The following is a 22,052-nucleotide window of genomic DNA, read 5'->3' as shown; positions in this document are numbered from 1 at the left end:
GGGAAGGGGGGAAAGCGAGGAGGGAAGGGGGTAAAGCGAGGAGGGGGAGAGGGGGAGGAAAGCGAGGAGGGCGGGGAGAGGTAGGGAGGAAAGCGAGGAGGGGCGGGGAGAGGTAGGGAGGAAAGCGAGGAGGGGCGGGGAGAGGTAGGGAGGAAAGCGAGGAGGGGCGGGGAGAGGTAGGGAGGAAAGGGGCGAGGGAGGAGGGGCGGGGAGAGGTAGGGAGGAGGATGAGGGGAGAGGTATGGATGGAGAGGTGGGAGGACGGCGAGGAGGACGGGAGAGCGAGGTGGGAGGACAGTGAAGTGGAGCGGTAGCTGAGGACAGGGAGGACAGGGAGAGTGGGGGTTCTGGAGAGTCTGGGGGGGGGGAGGGGTCGGAGAAACCGGGAAGGAGCGAGGTAGAACGGCAGGGAGGGAGAGAGTAAGGAGACAGACTGACCTGAGCGCACACTGCCATAAAAATTACTGCAGGGGAAAGGGGGAGAATAATGAATCATCCTTCATTACTCCTACAGGGTTCTGTTCCTCAATACTCTCCTCAATGTTACATTGGAACAGAGCAAAAACACCAATGCCATTTCCTCAATAAGCCCTGCCAGCGACTAGACGCTCACCAGGCTTTACCAACATTAACACCCCAAGGAACCTTATCCAACCAGACAGTGAAGTGACTGTAACACTGCTGCATGCCATGGCTGTGGAAAGGTCCTGGCTGATTGGTCTCCCCCTTGGCCTTTGCAGCCTGCTGCCCAGCAGAGCATATTGTTTGCCATTAGAGCATGGTTGGCTGGGCAGTCAGCTGTTCATCTACAGCACACTCCACATCACAAGCTTTAGATGAGTCCACGTCACCACTACTAAGATCGGCCATCACTTAACAAACACGCATGAATATGCACCCAGTCTCTCACATGCACAGTGTACATAATCTCACTCTCACAAACATACACTTGCACACTAAGGGCAGGGTGAGCGAGCCAAGCGCTGGCGGGTCGTTGGGTTTTAATCCCCACAGCGGATATGTTTACTTGCGTTAATCCTCTGGAATATGAGTTTAGTAGAGGAAGCGTAGGAGTTGCATCGGAGATGAATCTCCAGCTAAAGCAGGACGTGATTTGGGTGACTGGTTGGGGATGAATTGTACTTTTTAATAATACAATTTATAATTTTCGTTAACAAAAAATAACAATTCAATCCGTTTTTGTCTTACTTTGTAACACAAAATGTGAAGAAATCCAAAGGGTTGTGGACTTTCTATAGGTGCTGTAGATGTTTATTTTTATGTAGGTTGGTAACACACAAACGATCCAAATGAATGCAACAGGAGTTCCAGGCCATATCAAATTGTGTTGGTCACATACACATATTTAGCAGATGTTATTGCGGGTGTAGCAAAATGCTTGTGTTCCTAGCTCCAACAGTGCAGCAGTATATACACAAATCTAAAAGTAAAAGAATGGAATAAAAAAGATAAGTATTAGATCGAGCAATGTCGGAGTGGCATTGACTAAAATCAAATGTTATGTCACATACACATGGTTAGCAGAGGTTAATGTAGCGAAATGCTTGTGCTTCTAGTTCCGACAGGGCAGTAATAAACTTAGCGCGATAAAAATAAACGTCCTCTCACTGTAAACTGCAAACTTAACACGTGTAAATATTTGTATGAACATAAGATTCAACAACTGAGACATACACTGAACAAGTTCCACAGACATGTGACTAACAGAAATGGGATAATGTGTCCCTGAACAAAGGGAGGAGGGGGGGGTCAAAATCAAAAGTAACAGTCAGTATCTGGTGTGGCCACCAGCTGCATTAAGTACTGCAGTGTATCTCCTCATGGACTGCACCAGATTTGCCAGTTCTTGCTGTGAGATGTTACCCCACTCTTCCACCAAGGCACCTGCAAGTTCCCGGACATTTCTGGGGGGAATGGCCCTAGCCCTCACCTTCCGATCAAACAGGTCCCAGACATGCTCAATGGGATTGAGATCCGGGCTTTCTGCTAGCCATGGCAGAACACTGACATTCCTGTCTTGCAGGAAATCACGCACAGACCGCACAGTATGGCTGGTGGCATTGTCATGCTGGAGGGTCATGTCAGGATGAGCCTGCAAGAAGAGTACCACATGAGGGAGGAGGATGTCTTCCCTGTAATGAACAGCATTGAGATTGCTTGCAATCACAACAAGCTCAGTCCGATGATGCTGTGACACACCGCCCCAGACTATGATGGCCCTTCCAGCTCCAAATCGATCCTGCTCCAGAGTACAGGCCTCGGCATAACGCTCATTCCTTCGATGATAAACGCGAATCCGACCATCACCCCTGGTGAGACAAAACCGCGACTCGTCAGTGAAGAGCACTTTTTGCCAGTGACTGTGGGTTTGTGCCCATAAGCGAAGCTGTTGCCGGTGATGTCTGGTGAGGACCTGCCTTACAACAGGCCTATAAGCCCTCAGTCCAGCCTCTCTCAGCCTATTGTGGACAGTCTGAGCATTGATGGCGGGTTTGTGCATTCCTGGTGTAACCTGTCCCGCAGGTGTGATGTTCGGATGTACCAATCCTGTCGGACATTGCAATTTATTGCCCTGGCCACAGCTGCAGTCCTCATGCCTCCTTGCAGCATGCCTAAGGCACGTTCACGCAGATGAGCAGGGACCCTGGGCATCTTTCTTTTGGTGATTTTTCAGTCACTAGAAAGGCCTCTTTAGTGTCCTAAGTTTTCATAACTGTGACCTTAATTGCCTACAGTCTGTTAGCTATTAGTGTCTTAACAACCGTTCCACAGGTGCATGTTAATTGTTTATGGCTCATTGAACAAGCATGGGAAACATTGTTTAAACCCTTTACAATCTGGGAAGTTATTTGGATTTTTATGTATTATCTTAGAAAGACGGGATCCTGCAAAAGGGCCATGTCTTTTTTTGCTGAGTTTATCTAACAACTAATCTAACAATCCCCAACAATGACCTAATACACACACATCTAAAGGGGTGAATGAGAATATGTACATGTACACATGATCTGAGTAATGTAAGATCTGTAAAAATACAGTAGAATAGAATACAGTATATACATATGAGATGAGTAATGTAAGATCTGTAAAAATACAGTAGAATAGAATACAGTATATACATATGAGATGAGTAATGTAAGATCTGTAAAAATACAGTAGAATAGAATACAGTATATACATATGAGATGAGTAATGTAAGATCTGTAAACATTTATTAAAGTGACTAGTGTTCCATTTATTAAAGTGGCCATTGATTCCAAGTCTATGTATATAGGGCAGCAGCCTCTAAGGTGCAGGGTTTCGTAACTGGGCGGAAGCCGGCTGGTGAAGACTATTTAACAGTCTGGTGGCCTTGAGAGAGAAGCTGTTTTTCAGTCTCTCTGTCCCAGCTTTGATGGGATGATACCGGGGTGAACAGGCCGTGGCTCAGATGATCTTTATGGCCTCCCTGTGACATCGGGTGGTGTAGGTGTCCTGGAGGGCAGGTAGTTTGCCCCCGGTGATGTGTTGGGCACACCGCACCACCCTCTGGAGAGCCCTGCGGTTGCGGACGGTGCAGTTGCCATACCAGGCGGTGATAGAGCCCGACAGGATGCTCTCAATTGTGCATCTGTAACAGTTTTAGTGGCCAAGTCAAATATCTTCAGCCTCCTGAGGTTGAAGAGGAGCTGTTGCACCCTTTTCACCACACTGTATGGGTGGACCAATTCAGATTATCATTGATGTGGAAGCTTTCCACCTTCTCCACTGTGGTCCCGTCGATGTGGATAGGCTTGTGCTCTCTCTGCTGTTTCCTGAAGTCCATGATCAGCTCCTTTGTTTTGTTGACGTTGAGTGAGAGGTTATTTTCCTGGCACCACTCTTCCAGGGCCCTTACCTCCTCCCTGTAGGCTGTCTCGTCATTGTTGGTAATCAAGCCTACTACTGTTGTCTGCAAACTTGATGATTGAGTTGGAGTCGTGTGTGACTACGCATTCATGGGTGAACAGCGAGTACAGGAGGGGGCTGAGCAACCACCCTTGTGGGGCCCTTGTGTTGTGAGGATCAGCGAAGTTGAGGTGTTTCCTACCTTCACCACTTGGGGGCACCCCGTCAGGATGTCCAGGACCCAGTTGCACAGGGTGGAGTTCAGACCCAGGGCCCCAAGCTTAATGATGAGCTTGGAGGGTACTATGGTGTTCAATGCTGAGCTATAGTCAATGAACAGCATTCTTTCATAGGTATTCTTCTTGTCCAGATGGGATAGGGCAGTGCGATGGCAATTGCATCATCTGTGGATCTATTGGGGGGTAAGCAAGTTGAAGTGGGTCAATTTGGACAGAGGGCATTTGCCTGTGCTTTATACTGTGCAATTTTGCCCCAATCTCACAAAAATGAAACATATTTTCTGTTTGCCATATTGGTATCGACCGTCATGACCCCCAAAAATATAGTTTAACGGTAACGGCTCAGTTACGATATCGTTATTGATTGATTCGCTCTATTAGCTCACATCCATTCCCTCCTGTATCAACAGAGCCATCTACTTTGCATCCTACTCCACTGCCAAAGAGAAGCTGAACGGCGTGTTTGAGCCCGACTCGACGCAGGTCCATATGGTGTCTGCAGGCCTAGCAGGTAACAGTTGTTCCACAAACTCCTCCTCTGCTGTCTATAGCCTGCTTGTCAGTGCAGTTTCTACTGCTTGTTGCTACATTCAAAGTTGACTTGTTTAGACAATTCATTTCCAGCTACTTATTTTATTTTGACTGTTTACATAGAAAAGGGGATATGTTAAGTATTTATTCAAAGATATTTAGTTTTTGTTTTTTAAAGTAACTGGCCATATTTGTTTATTTGATTAAATGTTTGTTTTGTACATTTGTATCTTGCGTTATGGGGTTTCCTGTTAATTTGAAGATAATTCAATATTTTATTAACATTGCTCTAGCCTCTATCCAGCTAGGTGTTAGACATTACCACAATATGGGTTGCCTTGTGGACGTTTTCCAGTGTTTTGAATATCAACCACAGATGGTTTGCCCGAAAGCACAATTGAAGACTTTCAGGATCAGTCTCTAGTATAAACCCTACTTTATATCTATAGTGAGAGTGAAGAGGTTATTCTGCCCTTCAATATTGTAGTTCTTAAGTTGTATGTGAAAAAAATAATCTGTGTTCTCTGTCAAAGCACTTAGTAAGAAAAGATGTAAAGTGTGAAAAAGACAAAGCACAGAGTTAACACTGTCAGTTACATTTTCTACTACTTCCACTCATATAGTGAACTGCTCTTGTGATTTCACACGGCAAATAGACCCACTGACCCACATTACTGCCTCTGCCCTACAATTATATACAGCCAACTTGGCAGAGGCCCAACGCTTTACTACATACAACTACAAGACTTACCGCTAGCTGTCTGTTCCAGCAATACAATAAATAACATCCTCAAAGTTTGGGTTGTGCTTTCCATCCCACCCCCACTTTCCCCAGTTTTTTCTCTTGAGGCTCTTCGACTCTCTCGAAGGACCCTAAATTGTGTTAACGTACCAGTTTGTTGCTAAACAGTGAGTTTGGCCCTTCAAGCGCTGTCTATGCTGTGTGTGTACAGTAGTAAAGGCCCCAGGGTGCTAACATGTCAGGGCCCTCACTGCGGGAGCCCCCGCCTCGCGGCGACACACCGGCCGGACGCCTCAGGTAGCACTCCATTTCCTTTCACTGGTATGACCATGATGATGATGCTATTGATGCTAATAATGATGATGCTGGTTATAGGTCACTAGCTGGTTTGCAGCTCTTTCATCTCCTTTAACTTCTACATGATTGCACAGTCTTGATACACTGTACCCCTTCCCCCTTTTTTTACCAGCCTGTTTACCCCCCACCCACCCCCACTGAAGGTACATGAACAATACGCATTTTTAGATGTTTCTTAGTCGGCATATGAAGTGAAATGCTAACCTTGTCACTATTAGGTTTGAGGGTCCTTATTTGGTTCATCGTCATTTACTCTTGAACCGCTAACACCACAGATGTAGGTTATTTAAGTTCAGCGATGTACGTCTGCCCTCGTCTGATGACAATACTGTGCTGTAGATATCACTCATGTAACATGTGTATGTCTATATACAGGATATAGGCTATCGGTGACAACCTAGTTCCAGACACTAGAAAATCCCTATCGGATGATGGCACTCCCTAAATGATTTGAAACACCTGAATCCTTTCCCTCAGTTACACATGCAGATATAGAATAATTACCCAAAGATGTTTTTTAGTCAGCATTTAATTTTTTTTTTTATATATAGTGCCAGTTCTCCAAGTACAAATTATAGAAACATGCTTACTGACTTTCAATTACAGATGTAGAATGAATAGACCATTTTAATTTAGACAACATACATAGAGTATTCAAAACATTAGGAACACCTGCTCTTTCAATGACCGACTGACCAGGTGATTCCAGGTGAAAGCTTTGATCCCTTAATTATGTCACTTGTTAAATCCACTTCAATCAGTGTAGATGAAGGGAGAAGACAGGTTAAAGAAGGATTTTTAAGCCTCCAGACAATAAAGACATTGATTGTGTGTGTGCCATTCAGAGGGTGAATGTGCAAGACATAAGATTGAAGTGCCTTTGGACGGGGTATGGTGGTAGGTGCCAGGCTGCAACACTGCTGGGTTTTTCACGCTCAACAGTTTCCCGTGTGTATCAAGAATGGTCCATCACCAAAGGACATCCAGCCAACTTGGAACAACTGCAATGCTTTCGTCATCTTGTAGAGTCCATGCCCTGGCGAATTGAGGCTGTTCTGAGGGCAAAAGGGGGGAGTGCAACTCAATATTAGGAAGGTGTTCCTAGTGTTTGGTATACTTGGTGTTGATTCATAATCATACCCACTACTGGCCTATAATCATGCCCATTTTGCACAGTCATTAACTCCCTGAACCCTCTCTCTAGGAGTGGAACTGTTCTCCAGCTGCACATCTAAACCATTTTCCCTAGTAAATGTAACACATGAGTATGAGTTGCCACACATACTCATGCCTTCTCTTGAATTCAACACAACCACAGTTTGCTCAGTGCCTAGTGTCTATTTCTGTCCATAGACCTCCTGTATAGACTTGCTAGTTCATGTGGTTAATTTACGCTGGATCAGGAACCCATAGTATGTCAAGAGCCTTGAACTACGTTGTGGACTCGTGACACCCTCGAGCATAATATGTGACCCTCTTTGTGCACAGATATCACATCTATCATATATTTTAAGAGGGCCCCATTCAGCCTAAAGCACACTGCATTATAGCAGATGAATGTAGTGCTGTGCTGTAATAACACTGGAACTAGGTCACGCCATTGAATTCGTTTGGATGTGAAACGGCTGACACTCCAGTAATATGTTTCATTTGGGGGAAAAGTTCTATGTATTTGAGACATCTGGCCTCCACACAGTCCTTTGTCCAACATAAAAATGGCATTAATGCTTAACTTTTAGAAGTTGTTCAGGCGATCAGAAACCGATGGGTGGTCTTGTTGAATTGGCGTATCACAACACTGATTCCGTTTAACTTATTCCACTTTGGTCCTCTTGAATAATTCAAGAAGGCCAGACTCCATTTAGTTTCCTCATGGCAGCCAATGAGGCCTTCAACTGAGGCTCACACCATGACGTCGTTCATACAATGACTTTCTCTTAAGATGTAGGCCTACTGTAGGGCTGAGCTCACCTCATCTGGGAGCTACTATTGTTCAAATTACATTTACTCAATTCATTGACTAATTTATAGGGTAGAATTTAATATGGCACACTTAACAAAGCTCGTCATTTTATAGACTTAAGTCTGCTTGACAAGGTTAGCATTTCAACCCTCTGGCATTATTTGACCTTTTTTTTTATTGTGACTATTTCATTGTTGACTTTGTCTCCCATTTTATTTGACCCCATCGTTACTGTTTAGAATCAATAAAAGTGACTGTGGTAATGATGCCATTGGTTGACAATGATTGGCACCTGTAGCATCGTTGAAATATATTTTATTATTGTGTACCACACATGTTTATTTGTTTTGTCCTGCACATAATGAATATACCGGTGGGGTGATGTTCATTTACGACAGATTTGCATGTTTCTTCCCTTACCAAGAACAACATACAGTACCTGACAAAACGTAGGGGAGGGAAACGACACGAGACGGCCTCTTGCATTTTAAAACCGGTGTGGGTCGGGTAAGGCCAAGAGTTTGAGGGTTAGAGTGGGGAGGAAGAGATCCCCCCCCCCCACACACACACACACACACACCTTTTCTCCTCTCCCACCTTGGTTGGTTTAAAAAAGGGTGGGTAAAAATGTGGGAGTGGGGAGGATTCTTAAGTTTATATATAAAAAGGGGGATTTGGGGAGGCTTAGGGGGATCTTACCTGTTTATCAGATTGGGGGAGATGGGGGTGATACCTGTCATCCTATTTGACCTGTTAAAAAACACAGGGATTGGGTAGGATCGGTAGGTTTCCTCTTCATCTATGTAAATAAAGGGAGTTTGTGGGTGGGTTGGTTGGTTGACTGCTGCCTGTGTGTGACTGTGGTCATTTTAGGGATTTACTGTAGCTTTCACCCCTGCGTGAGGGGGGAGAGCCCCCGCCACCTCAGCCCCCCCATATCTGCAGGCTTCTAGCTGCAGCTGTGAGGCGGAGTAGCTTTGCCCCTACTCTGTGAGTACACGCCATAGACGCTATCTCCTTCTTCTTCTTCAACAGACTTGTCATCCTCTTCATGCAGTTTCCTTAGGACTGTGTCCCTTGATACAGTAGAAGCTCTAGTCGTGCGTACTGTACTGTAGACGTCCCCTGGTTTCTTGTTTAGAGAAGATGCTATGTAGTGATCTAAATGTATGTTGATTTTCAAATGGTCATGTTTTAAATTATGTTCCTGTTTGGAGGTTTAGTATCTTAACCACATCGGTACAGAGCACAAGCGATGTGCAGGATTTACTGTCTGTCTTTTAAAAATGCACACATTATGATCACACTAGAATGACCTGCACCTTACACATTTGTCATATACCTTGTAATGTATATGACATAACACTCCTGTGTGAATTAACATACTGACTTGTTGCATTGTCAGGGGACTCATTGGTCTCTGTTATAAAAAAATATCAAACCCAAATTTAGTACAAAGCAACTTATTAATAACACTATTAAACTAGTAAATGTTTTGGTATTCATAAATGCACCTAGTTTCCCCGGGAAATAACATCCGCCTACTTGTCCACTTTGTGATTTTTCCCTCTGGTCCTCTTGAATAATTCAAGAAGGCCAGACTCCATTTAGTTTCCTCATGGCAGCCAATGAGGCCTTCAGCTGAGGCTCACACCATGACGTCGTTCATACAAGGACTTTCTCTTAAGATGTAGGCCTACTGTAGGGCTGAGCTCACCTTATCTGGGAGCTACTATTGTTCAAATTACATTTACTCAATTCATTGACTAATTTAAATGGTAGTATTTTATCAGGCACACTTAATCAGAGTGAAGTATAATAATGATGCTCATTGAGGGGGCTGAACAATAGCATAGCACTATGCTATATCATTTTGTAGTGCCTTCTGTGTACATGAGATTCAGGCCCACCTTGTTTATTAACACTAAGGAATAGTATTTATAGTAATTATAGGCTTTATCTTGGTTATATTTGTTGCAACTTGTAAATATGAAGAATGTGGACTGTATCTTTAAGCTGAGTTTTTGCCTGTACTGTAATAACCTTGAGGAATCTAATCAGTCCATATAATACCATTCCTGTGAGGGACAGTCTGCCCTTAACAAAGGTAATCAAGTTGAAATGTTTTATAATCTCTGGTACCAGAGCACCAGCGATAAAAGGAAATATTTTACAAGATTGCCTGGTTAAATAGAGGTAAATAAACCGCTCGTAAAAGGCCAATAAACACAGCTTAAAGATGTCAACAAAGCTTACACACACTGCTGCCAGTTGAGAAGGAAATGTTTAGAGTGCACCGGGGTTGTATTTCACAAAACGCAGGATCCATAGATAGGCCAGCAGTCAGTTCTAACTCTTACTTTTCTAGTTCATAAAGCCAGCTGAAGTTGAATGTCGTTGGGTTACTACTGCAAGTATTGAATCTGTAATATCCTTCCCTATATTCAAGTTGATCTTCCTTTATCATCCAGGAAATACAGTTGTTAGATGTCTGGCTCACTCATTGGTGGTGCTTTGTGAAATACACCCCCCATTGTATATATCTCTGTCCTTGGATAGGCTGAGTCCTTCTCACACAGTCACTCCCCCTGTCTGAACCTCTGAACTCTTCTTCCCAGGGTTCACTGCTATCACGGCGACCAATCCCATCTGGTTGATCAAGACCCGGTTGCAGCTGGATGCCAGGTAAGCTCTGAGGAGGGAGGCTGTATCTCGGCCACATGCTGTAAAAGCATTTGATTCCCCATTTTAAATTCCCTAAGCTTTTACCTTAATCCACAGCTGTTTCATATTTTGTTGGTTCTCTAAATACTGTATGTTATGCATTGTCATGCTTATTGTAGCCTAGTGGTTAGAGCGTTGGACTATTAACCGAAAGGTTGCATGATCGAATCCCCGAGCTGACAAATCTGTCGTTCTGCCCCTGAACAAGGCAGTAAACCCACTGTTCACCAGTAGGCCATCATTGTAAATAAGAATTTGTTCTTAACTGACTTGCCTGGTTAAATAGAGGTAAAATATTGTTTTGATTCATTGTGCTAAGGGAAAAGGTGTTATTCTGAGTACTAGTAGAGCATATTACGTTATTGGATGTTGCGAATCCCTTACCATGTTACTTACTTGCCAAATGTATCCCGTTTAGCTATAAAGACCCCCTAAACGTGTTTTTACCACAGGAACCGTGGCGAGAGGCGCATGAATGCGTTTGAGTGTGTGCGGCGGGTCTACCAGGCGGAGGGCTGGCGGGGCTTCTATCGGGGTATGTCTGCCTCGTATGCCGGCATCTCCGAGACGGTCATCCATTTTGTCATCTATGAGAGCATCAAGCGCAAGCTGATGGAGTCCAGGGCCCAGGCCAGCATGGATCAGGATGAGGACGAGTCTGTGAGGGATGCCTCAGACTTTGTGGGCATGATGCTGGCCGCCGCCACCTCCAAGACCTGTGCCACCTCTCTCGCCTACCCCCACGGTATGCATGTTGTATCACCCTTATGGTTATTGTTTGATATGATATTTGTATCGCCAATGATATTTTTAAACTGAATCGGGGTTAATAAGTCAGTCTATTCCCCCCTTTTCTTCCCCCCCTTTTCTCTCTCCCCCTGCCCTTTTCTCTCTCCCCCTGCCCTTTTTCTCTCCTGCCCTTTTCTCCCCCTTTCCTCACCTGCCCCCCCCCCTTCTCCCCCCTCTCCCCTTCTCCTTTTTTCTCCCCTCTCTCCTGTCCTCCCCCTTTTTCTCTCCTGTCCTCCCCCATTTCCTCTCCTCTTCTCTCTTCCCTTTGTAGAGGTGATCCGCACCCGGCTACGAGAGGAGGGCAGCAAGTACCGCTCCTTCTTCCAGACATTACTGACAGTACCTAAGGAGGAGGGCTACCGCGCCCTGTACCGTGGTCTCACCACCCATCTGGTCCGCCAGATCCCCAACACCGCCATCATGATGTCCACCTACGAGATGGTGGTCTACATGCTACAACGCTAGCCCCTCCCCTTCCTGTCTGGAGAGAAAGTAGGAAGTGACTGACTTGGTTGGGCATGTCTAAGATGGAGACCAAAGGAAAACTGATATGGACCAGAACCAAGAAGAAAGAACAGGAGCCCCCCTACTCCCCATCCAACAACCTCACACCCTAATCCTACAGGCTGACCCTCAAGGGGGCTCTGTGGTCTGGGGACAGAGAGAAACAGTTGGGTCAGTCTTTTTATAGAGCCTGTCAAACAGGAGATGTCTCTGAAGGAAAGACGGATATCATGTTGTGGCCTTTAAAGAGTTTTAAGTTTGTCGCTGTGTCTTTTGTAGAATGAAACCAAACTGCTTTAGCCTGTATTGGAAATTACAATCTGAAAGGGAATGCTTGAAAACAATCGATCAAAAACTGGTGTCATAACACTGAACATTACATAAAATTCTCCAGTAGATGCATTTGATTAAATTAGCGCTTTTTCACTAGGATTTAGCATGTAAGCTAATATTTGAAACAAGCTTAGCATGCTCTGTTTCAGTAACTTGAAACCAAGTTTGGTGGATGGGTATCTTTATTTTCAACAGATCAATTTCTCAAGCAAGAATTTAGCTAGGACTGTTTGAGTGGGGAGGGGAAAGCTAGCTACTATTGGAAGAGAGGTTTGGAACTCTTTCTTATTGGTCTATTAACTGATTTCAAAGTTCCATCCCACCTAAACAGGCTGAAATTTCAGGTCTCTTCAAACAGCTCTTACACTAAAAGGGCATTATCATTTTTACAACTTCACAATATTCCAACCTCCATTGTGTATAAAACACAGTAAAATAATGTTTTTGACTGCACTGGGCCTTTAAAACCTTGTAACAATAAAGCAAACGCCAACCTAGTGTCTTAATAGGGCGTTGGGCCACTACAAGCAACCAAAACCGCTTCAATGCGCTTTGGCATAGATTCAACAAGTGTCTGGAACTCTATTGAATGGATGCGACACCATTCTTTCAGGAGAAATTCCATAATTTGGTGTTTTGTTGATAGTGGTGGAAAATGTGGTCTCGGGCGTCGCTCCATAATCTCCAATAAGTCTTCAATCAGGTTGAGATCTGGTGACTAACCCCTCTTTTGAAGTCCCTGAGAAAAAACGGGGCATTTTTATACATGACCCTAAGCATGATGGGATGTTAATTGCTTAATTAACTCAAGAACCACACCTGTGTGGATGCACCTGCTTTCAATATACTTTGTATCCATCATTTACGCAAGTGTTTTCTTTATTTTGGCAGTTGCCTGTATATCAAAAGAAAATAGCAAGCAAACCATACATGCACTACAAGGAGTTTGTCTTCAAGCATTCCCCTGAAGGTCCCAGTTTCCCGTTATAGTCTGAAGCAATGCATATGGTGCACTGCTGCACAAGACTAGTGATCGCCGATCACAACACATGCCTCACACTTAACCAGTGGTTTATTTGTTTTGAAAGCTGACTATCATTTCAGTGTTTTTGTATAATGGTATTGTTTCTCTGATACTAGTCATTGTGAAGGACCTAGTTGTCTCATGAATGAACTAGACTTCACTGCCCTAGAAGGGTACCAACATTTAGCAGGTTAGCGATCTATCTATCGGTGTGATGCCGCTACTTGATGATAATTTAAGTGTTGAAGCCAGGTTGTGTCAATGTTTGTTTCATCACTACTCCCAACCTGAGTGTTTGCAAGACTCTGACTGTGACCATAAGTGCGTGCAAGAGAGAGTGTGTGTGTGTGTTGATGTGCATTTGACTCCGTTTGTGTATGTTTGTGGGGTGAGAGCGAACATCCTGATATCTGGTAGAGTTCCCCCCCACTAAAAGTGAATCATGTATACTGAACAAAAATATAAATGCAACTGATTTTACTGAGTTACAGTTCATATAAGGAAATCAGTCAATTGAAAAAAATGTATGAGGCCCTAATCTATGGATTTCACATGACTGGAAATACAGATCTGCATCGGTTGGTCACAGATACCTTATTAAAAGAAGTGGTCCTCGCAATGGGCCTCAGAATCTTGTCACATTATTTCTGTGCATTCAAATGTTCATTGATCAAATGCAATTGTGTTCGTTGACATCAGCAAACCGCTCACCCACACGACGCCATACACATGGTCTGCGGTTGTGAGGCTGATTGGACATGCTGCTAAATTCTCTGATGGAAGTTGTTTATGGTAGAGAAATTAACATTCGATTATCTGGCAACATGTGGGAATTCCTGCAGTCAACATGTCAATTGCACACTCCCTCAATCTGAGACATCTGTGGCATTGTGTTTGACAAAACTGCACATTTTAGAGATGCCTTTTATTGTCCCCAGCAAAAGATGTACCTGTGTAATGATCATGCTGTTTAATCAGCTTCTAGATATGCCACACCTGTCAGGTGGATGGATTATCTTGGCAAAGGAGAAATGCTCATTAACAGGGATGTAAACAAATTTGTGCCCAACATTTTAGAGAAATAAGCTTTTTCTGTATGTAAAATTTCTGGGATCTTTTATTTCACCTAATGAAACATGGGACCAACACTTTACATGTTATATTTTTGTTCAGTGTAGATCATTAAGGTTAGGAGCAAGGCCGAGCTACTGTACATTTGTGGTCCATCCCAGCTCCTACACCCGAGCCCTGCCTTACCAGTGGCTTCCAACTCAACATTTATGACCTTTTGGGTCTTGTGCTTAACATTCTTGTGTGTGTGTGTGTGGGACATTTTAATCTTGTATTATAAGAATAGTGTTACTGTTTATGCAAAAACTGTATTTTGCTCAACAGTTCCCATTGCAGATATTGTACAGTTGAGTACTTAATCTTGCAAAGGATTTTCATTTGTGTGTGTTGATATAGTACATGTTTATGCATAGCAACTATTGTGTATATTTTGCTTAGATCCATGTATTATACTGCAGTTCTGTTGCAAAGGATTTGTTTTGTTTGTGTACTATTAAGATATTTTAACCTGTTGCAACATGGTGTTGACATTTTTATTTTGTTAAAGTTGTATATTATAATATTGTATTTAATTTTACATCATGTAAGGCTTGATGCCGAAAGATGGTCTTTAATTTTATGGCATTCATAAAATAATTGGATTTGGTGTAAAATACTTAATTTTTTGTTTTGTTTTTACCCCGTTTGCTATCCATAGTAACCTCCATATCTAAGTGTGTAGACTGCTAAAACATCCTATCAGCGCTTAACATTATAGTCATTTAGTAGACACTCTTATCCAGAGTGATTTTACCGGAGCAATGAGGGTTAAGTGCCTTTGTTCCAAATTCTCAATCTGGCATTACAATAAAAAACAGATGGGGTTCAATCTTACTGAATATTTATATTATTGTAGTGTCAATATGACATTGTTTTGGCGTTCAAGTTGCCCTGAAGTAGTTTTAAACTGATTCTGGATTCCTGATTTAAATACTTTTCGGCAGTGCAGAGGCTACATGGGATTATGATGCGTATAATTTAGATGGATGTAAATATCCTTCTGTACATGGAAGCTTTCAAGCACAGTGTCTTTATCTAGAATAGTTGCTCATTTTCTCATGCCAATTTCAACTTGTTTCCTTTCCACTGAAATACTGTATTAAAACTGCAATGTGAAGGAAAATACTGGAGTCCTTTTCCCACAGACTACAGCGTAGGTGTAATCGTTACTGTCAGTGCCCTGATAGTCATACTGACTTGAATAACTAGTGTACAAAGGAATATCATTTTCACAAACCAACAACAGTTCCATGAACAATCAACTGTGATGTATTTTGTTGTAGAGCATAGGCTTGCATATGACTGTCCTGTTCTGCTTTCAATTCAAGACTCTGTTGTATTGGAAATAAAACACACTATACAGGTCATCAGATCTGCAGTATCATGAGCTGTCTTTCTCCAGAGTCTTGGGTGATTGTGTATACAAAGACAACTGGGATCTCGGGGGGGAAAAAAGGTAATCATGACATTGGTGATCTTCAGGTCGGAAAGTCGGAACCCTCGAAAGAGGCCCAAGTTTCTGAGTTGGATGACTGTTTCAAGCGATTTGTTGTATCCATGTTTTTGCCTGAAACATATTTTTCTCAGATGCTTGATGACTCAATATTTAAAGGAGAAATACGGTAACTTGGTCAAATCTTTCAATGTGTAAATTAGAAAAATGGATTACTAGTTCTCATTTATTTCAAATATTTTGTTTTGACTCTGCCATCAGCCTGTTTCTGAAATGCCTTTCGATCTCACCTGTTTGCTGTTGGTTAACGTGGTCTTTACTTTGCCGCCTGTATCATCATCCCTCCTTTTTGTACAAAAGTCGATAAAACCCAAATTGTAACTGAAATTGCCTGCTTGTTAATTTATTTATATATATATATACAGTGCCTTGCGAAAGTATTCGGCCCCCTTGAAATTTGCGACCTTTTGCCACATTTCAGGCTTCAAACATGAAGAGAGAGAACTATTTTTTTCGTGAAGAATCAACAAGTGGGACACAATCATGAAGTGGAATGACATTTATTGGATATTTCAAACTTTTTTAACAAATCAAAAACTGAAAAATTGGGCGTGCAAAATTATTCAGCCCCCTTAAGTTAATACTTTGTAGCGCCACCTTTTGCTGCGATTACAGCTGTAAGTCGCTTGGGGTACGTCTCTATCAGTTTTGCACATCGAGAGACTGACATTTTTTCCCATTCCTCCTCGCAAAACAGCTCGAGCTCAGTGAGGTTGGATGGAGAGCATTTGTGAACAGCATTTTTCAGTTCTTTCCACAGATTCTCGATTGGATTCAGGTCTGGACTTTGACTTGGCCATGCTAACACCTGGATATGTTTATTTTTGAACCATTCCATTGTAGATTTTGCTTTGTTTTGGATCATTGTCTTGTTGGAAGACAAATCTCCGTCCCAGTCTCAGGTCTTTTGCAGACTCCATCAGGTTTTCTTCCAGAATGGTCCTGTATTTGGCTCCATCCATCTTCCCATCAATTTTAATCATCTTCCCTGTCCCTGCTGAAGAAAAGCAGGCCCAAACCATGATGCTGCCACCACCATGTTTGACAGTGGGGATGGTGTTCAGGGTGATGAGCTGTTGCTTTTACGCCAAACATAACGTTTTGCATTGTTGCCAAAAAGTTCAATTTTGGTTTCATCTGACAAGAGCACCTTCTTCCACATGTTTGGTGTGTCTGCCACAAGCCACCTGGGAAACTTTAAACAGCACTTTTTATGGATATCTTTAAGAAATGGCTTTCTTCTTGCCACTCTTCCATAAAGGCCAGATTTGTGCAATATACGACTGATTGTTGTCCTATGGACAGAGTCTCCCACCTCAGCTGTAGATCTCTGCAGTTCATCCAGAGTGATCATGGGCCTCTTGGCTGCATCTCTGATCAGTCTTCTCCTTGTATGAGCTGAAAGTTTAGAGGGACGGCCAGGTCTTGGTAGATTTGCAGTGGTCTGATACTCCTTCCATTTCAATATTATCGCTTGCACAGTGCTCCTTGGGATGTTTAAAGCTTGGGAAATCTTTTTGTATCCAAATCCGGCTTTAAACTTCTTCACAACAGTATCTCGGATCTGCCTGGTGTGTTCCTTGTTCTTCATGATGCTCTCTGCGCTTTTAACGGACCTCTGAGACTATCACAGTGCAGGTGCATTTATACGGAGACTTGATTACACACAGGTGGATTGTATTTTATCATTAGTCATTTAGGTCAACATTTGATCATTCAGAGATCCTCACTGAACTTCTGGAGAGAGTTTGCTGCACTGAAAGTAAAGGGGATGAATAATTTTGCACGCCCAATTTTTCAGTTTTTGATTTGTTAAAAAAGTTTGAAATATCCAATAAATGTCGTTCCACTTCATGATTGTGTCCCACTTGTTGTTGATTCTTCACAAAAAAATACAGTTTTATATCTTTATGTTTGAAGCCTGATATGTGGCAAAAGGTCGCAAAGTTCAAGGGGGCCGAATACTTTCGCAAGGCAAAGGCCATGTTTGTTCAGGCAATTTTACTATGGACTTTCTTGACTGCTGTTGTGTTGGCTATTTTAGGCTGAGCCTGTTTTACACTGTAGGACATTGTACCACAAGGTGTCAGCAAAGGCAAAGCCAACTTGACAGTACTGCCTACATCCCATTAAACCATAAACTCCAGTGGTGCTCTGTCGCCATAACTAGATGCAAGGAGGTACGTTTCCAACCTGACCGATGGGAAGTGTCATCCAAACAACACGAGGTCCTGAAATTCTAAGGATTAGTCTAGCTACAATTTTAGTCTCCTCAAAACAATATAAAGGCATTGATGTCCTGTTTTTGGTCTTTGCAAGAATATTTGAAGCACTCACAATTGTGACCATAAGTAACTTGGGTAGTAGACCATGTAGCCAACAATAAATCGGAGTAAAAACAGTAATTACCTTGCAACGTTGTGGGTTAAATGTATACGTAGGTAGCTTTATAATAAACATGACAGTTAGAGAGGCTCTAACATGGACGCTTTCACCAATCTTACCTCGCGTGGTAGGTTAATAGAAAGCGATTCCATAGCCTTTGTCATTAGAGTTGATGGTATGTGGAAATTCTATTGTATAAAATCCCATCAAACATTGAGTAGCCTACCTATATTCTATACAACAACAAAAAATCTAGTCGGATTGTATAATTAATCAGGTCTGAGTGGGTGTGGTATGCTTGGATACAGCCCTTAGCTGTGGTATATTGGTCATATACCACAAACCCCCAGGGTGCCTTATTGCTATTATAAACTGGTTACCAACGTAATTAGAGCAGTAAAAATAAATGCTTTGTCATACACGTGGTATACTGTCTATTATAAACTGCATGGTTCGAGCCCTGAATGCTGATTGGCTGACAGCCGTGGTTATCAGACAAAGCATGTAGAGGTCTGTAATTTTTTAAATCATAGGTACACTTCAACTGTGAGAGACTTACATACTTATGTCATGCAATAAAATGCAAATGAATTACTTAAAAATCATACAATGTGATTTTCTGGATTTTTTTATTTTTAGATTCCGTCTCTCAAGGTTGAAGTGTACCTATGATAAAAATTACAGACCTCTACATGCTTTCCAAGTAGGAAAACCTGCAAAATCGGCAGTGTCTCAAATACTTGTTCTCCCACTGTACCACACCCCCTCGGGCCTTATTGCTTTAATATCCCACACCCTCTCGGGCCTTATGCTGCGTTCATATTCATAACCAAGTGGAAAGCTGGAATTTACCGCATACGACTGGGAAAAATCCAGTTGAACGGCCTTCCAACTGGGAAATTTGTCTATAATCCCTGTGCTCAGTTCCCCAATTGCACCTCTCTGATGTCATTGTCAACAAAAAAAGATGGCAAGGCGGCATCTTCAGAAATGATTGTTTATTGTAATAACTAAATACAAATTCTTTATAAAACATTTATTCTGTTCATATTCCTTTTGAGTTAGAGAGTCAAAGCAACTCTGGATCTAAACTCATCAAAAAAAGAAACGTCCCCTCACTGTCAACTGCATTTACTTTCAGCAAACTTAACATGTGTAAATATTTGTATGAACATAACAAGATTCAACAACTGAGACAAAAACTGAAAAAGTTCCACAGACATGTGACTAACAGAAATTGAATAATGTGTCCCTGAACAAAGGGGGAGTCAAAATCAAAAGTTACATTCAGTATCTGATGGCGCCACCAGCTGCATTAAGTACTGCAGTGCATCTCCTCCTCATGGACTGTACCAGATTTGCCAGTTCTTGCTGTGAGATGTTACCCCACTCTTCCACCAAGGCACCTGCAAGTTCCAGGACATTTCTTGGGGGAATGGCTCTAGCCCTCACCCTCCGATCCAACAGGTCCCAGACATGCTCAATGGGATTGAGATCCGGGCTCTTCGCTGGCCATGGCAGAACACTGACATTCCTGTCTTGCAGGAAATCACGCACAGACCGAGCAGTATGGCTGGTGGCATTGTCATGCCAGGATGAGCCTGCAGGAAGTGTACCACATGAGGGAGGATGATGTCTTCCCTGTGCGTTAGGACCCTCCACCTCCAAATCAATCCCGCTCCAGAGTACAGGCCTCGGTGTTACGCTCATTCTTTCGACGATAAACGCGAATCCAACCATCACCCCTGGTGAGACAAAACCGCAACTCGTCAGTGAAGAGCACTTTTTGCCAGTCCTGTCTAGTCCAGCGATGGTGGGTTTGTGCCCATATGCGACGTTGTTGCCGGTGATGTCTGGTGAAGACCTGCCTTACAACAGGCCTACAAGCCCTCAGTCAAGCCTCTCTCAGCCTATTGCGGACAGTCTCTGCACTGATGGAGGAATTCTGCATTCCTGGTGTAACTCGGGCAGTTGTTGTTGCCATCCTGTACTTGTCATGCAGGTGTGATGTTCGGATGTACCAATCCTGTGCAGGTGTTGTTACACGTGGTCTGCGACTACGAGGATGATCAGCTGTCCGTCTTGTCTCCCAGTAGCGCTGTCTTAGGCGTCTCACAGTACGGACATTGCAATTTATTGCCCTGGCCACATCTGCAGTGCTCATGCCTCCTTGCAGCATGCCTAAGGCACGTTCACGCAGATGAGCAGGGACCCTGGGCATCTATCTTTTGGTGTTTTTCAGAGTCAGTAGAAAGACCTCTTTAATTGCCTACCGTGTCTTAACGACCATTCCACAGGTGCATGTTCATTAATTGTTTATGGTTCATTGAACAAGCATGGGAAACAGTGTTTAAGCCCTTTACAATGAAGATCTGTGAAGTTATTTTGGATTTGTATAAATGATCTTTGAAAGACAGGGTCTTGAAAAAGGGACGTTTCTTTTTTTGCTGAGTTTACAATCACAGGCCTTAAATGACCTCCATGTTTGATGGTATTTCCCAGTTCAAAACATGAATGCACCAAAGTCCTATTCACTTCTTCACAACCTTTAATTACCACCTCTCACTTGGTTATGAAAGCAGCATTAAATATACCACGGCTAAGGGCTGTTCTTTAACACCTCAATCACACCTACAGTGTTTTTGCACAAAATGGTATGGATTAGTGTCCAACAAAAGTTCAACATTCACGCCTCGATGACCCCGACAGCGTCATTGCATTTTGGTACACCAGAAGTACATTCCCTTCCAATGGAACACTGTGTTTGACTTGCACGGTTAATTGCAGTGCATTCTGTGTCACTAATATGTTGGATTTATCAAATGTATGCATTCAATTGTATGTGTAGACAGCTTGACAGAAATGGTAGCAGAAGGTCAATGTTTAATTTTTGTTGCACACATATCCAGATGATGCTGCATACAATTTTTCCAATGATGCTGTAGGTGTGATCGAGGAGTCCATCTTCTGCAACTATTTCTGTCAAGCTGTCTACACATACAATTTGATGCATACATTCAATAAATACAACATATGCACCACACAGAATGCACTGCTACTGACTCTGCAACGCAATGCTGCAAGGCAAATGCAGCGTTGCATTGGAAATGAATGTACTTCTGGTGTACCAAAATGCAATGATGCTGTCGGTGTGATTGAGTCAGTTCTCTGCTTAGGGTGCATGGATGAAGCCATTACGCCTCGATCACACCGGTAGTGTATTGAGCAAAATGGTATGCAGCAGCATCTGGATATGTGAACAACAAAGTTCAACATTCACCTTCCGCTACCATTTCTGTCAAGCCCTCTACACACAGTTTGATGCATACAGTTAGATAATTCCTAGGTATGCACCACACAGAACAGAAAGCAGTGCAACGCTGTAGGGCAAATGCAGCTTTCCATTGGAAATTAATGTACTTATGTTGTACTAAAATGGAAAAACATGTCGGTGTGATCAAGGCGTTAGCCGTGGTAGCCTATATTAGCCATATATCACAAACCCCGAGGTGCCTTATTGCCATTATAAACTAGTTAAACATAAATACAACAGTAAACAAGTATTTTTGCGTTATACCCGTGGTAAATTGTTTGATACACATGAATCAGCATCCAGGAACCAAAAGTACCCGGTTTAGAAACGCCCATTGAAGCGTGAAACGGGCAGACACTAGGACACACAAATAACCCAGCCAATCGCGTCACTCTTGACTTGTGAGTTGTGGTCGATAACCTACCTCGTTGAAGCGTTCTAGACGAGGTGAATGGATATTCACAATGCATCGACTGCTGGAGCGGTTCTGAAGTTACAATCGAAGACGGTGAGTTGCTACGTTTGTTAAAATTGTAGTCATATCAACCGTTTAAAAAAAATGCTTAACAACTTTGCGAGTTTCCTTTGGCGTTGACATTCTACATAATTGTCGATTTGAAGTTGACTTCTCGGCGGT

The 22,052-nt window shown here is 42.9% G+C and overlaps 2 protein-coding genes across 4 annotated transcripts in view; both read left to right on the top strand.

Moving 5' to 3' along the window:
* Positions 1 to 12,594, top strand: part of slc25a36a (solute carrier family 25 member 36a) — a 34,200-nt gene extending 21,606 nt beyond the window's left edge. Inside the window, exons 4-7 of the mRNA XM_042307609.1 lie at positions 4,538 to 4,638; positions 10,339 to 10,405; positions 10,897 to 11,189; positions 11,505 to 12,594. Coding sequence (XP_042163543.1) covers positions 4,538 to 4,638; positions 10,339 to 10,405; positions 10,897 to 11,189; positions 11,505 to 11,698 — 655 coding nt within the window. The 3' untranslated portion in view covers positions 11,699 to 12,594. The remainder of the gene's footprint in view (positions 1 to 4,537; positions 4,639 to 10,338; positions 10,406 to 10,896; positions 11,190 to 11,504) is intronic.
* Positions 12,595 to 21,774: 9,180 nt separating this feature from the next.
* Positions 21,775 to 22,052, top strand: part of LOC112244603 (SPRY domain-containing SOCS box protein 4) — a 110,651-nt gene continuing 110,373 nt past the window's right edge. For all 3 annotated transcript variants that reach the window (XM_024412329.2, XM_024412328.2, XM_024412327.2), the window contains exon 1: positions 21,775 to 21,923. The gene's annotated coding sequence lies outside the window, so the exon portion shown is untranslated. The remainder of the gene's footprint in view (positions 21,924 to 22,052) is intronic.

The sequence above is a fragment of the Oncorhynchus tshawytscha genome, linkage group LG28 (assembly GCF_018296145.1).
Source record: "Oncorhynchus tshawytscha isolate Ot180627B linkage group LG28, Otsh_v2.0, whole genome shotgun sequence".
In the NCBI taxonomy this organism is placed as follows: domain Eukaryota; kingdom Metazoa; phylum Chordata; class Actinopteri; order Salmoniformes; family Salmonidae; genus Oncorhynchus; species Oncorhynchus tshawytscha.
This window is presented reverse-complemented; position numbering and strand designations above follow the sequence as displayed.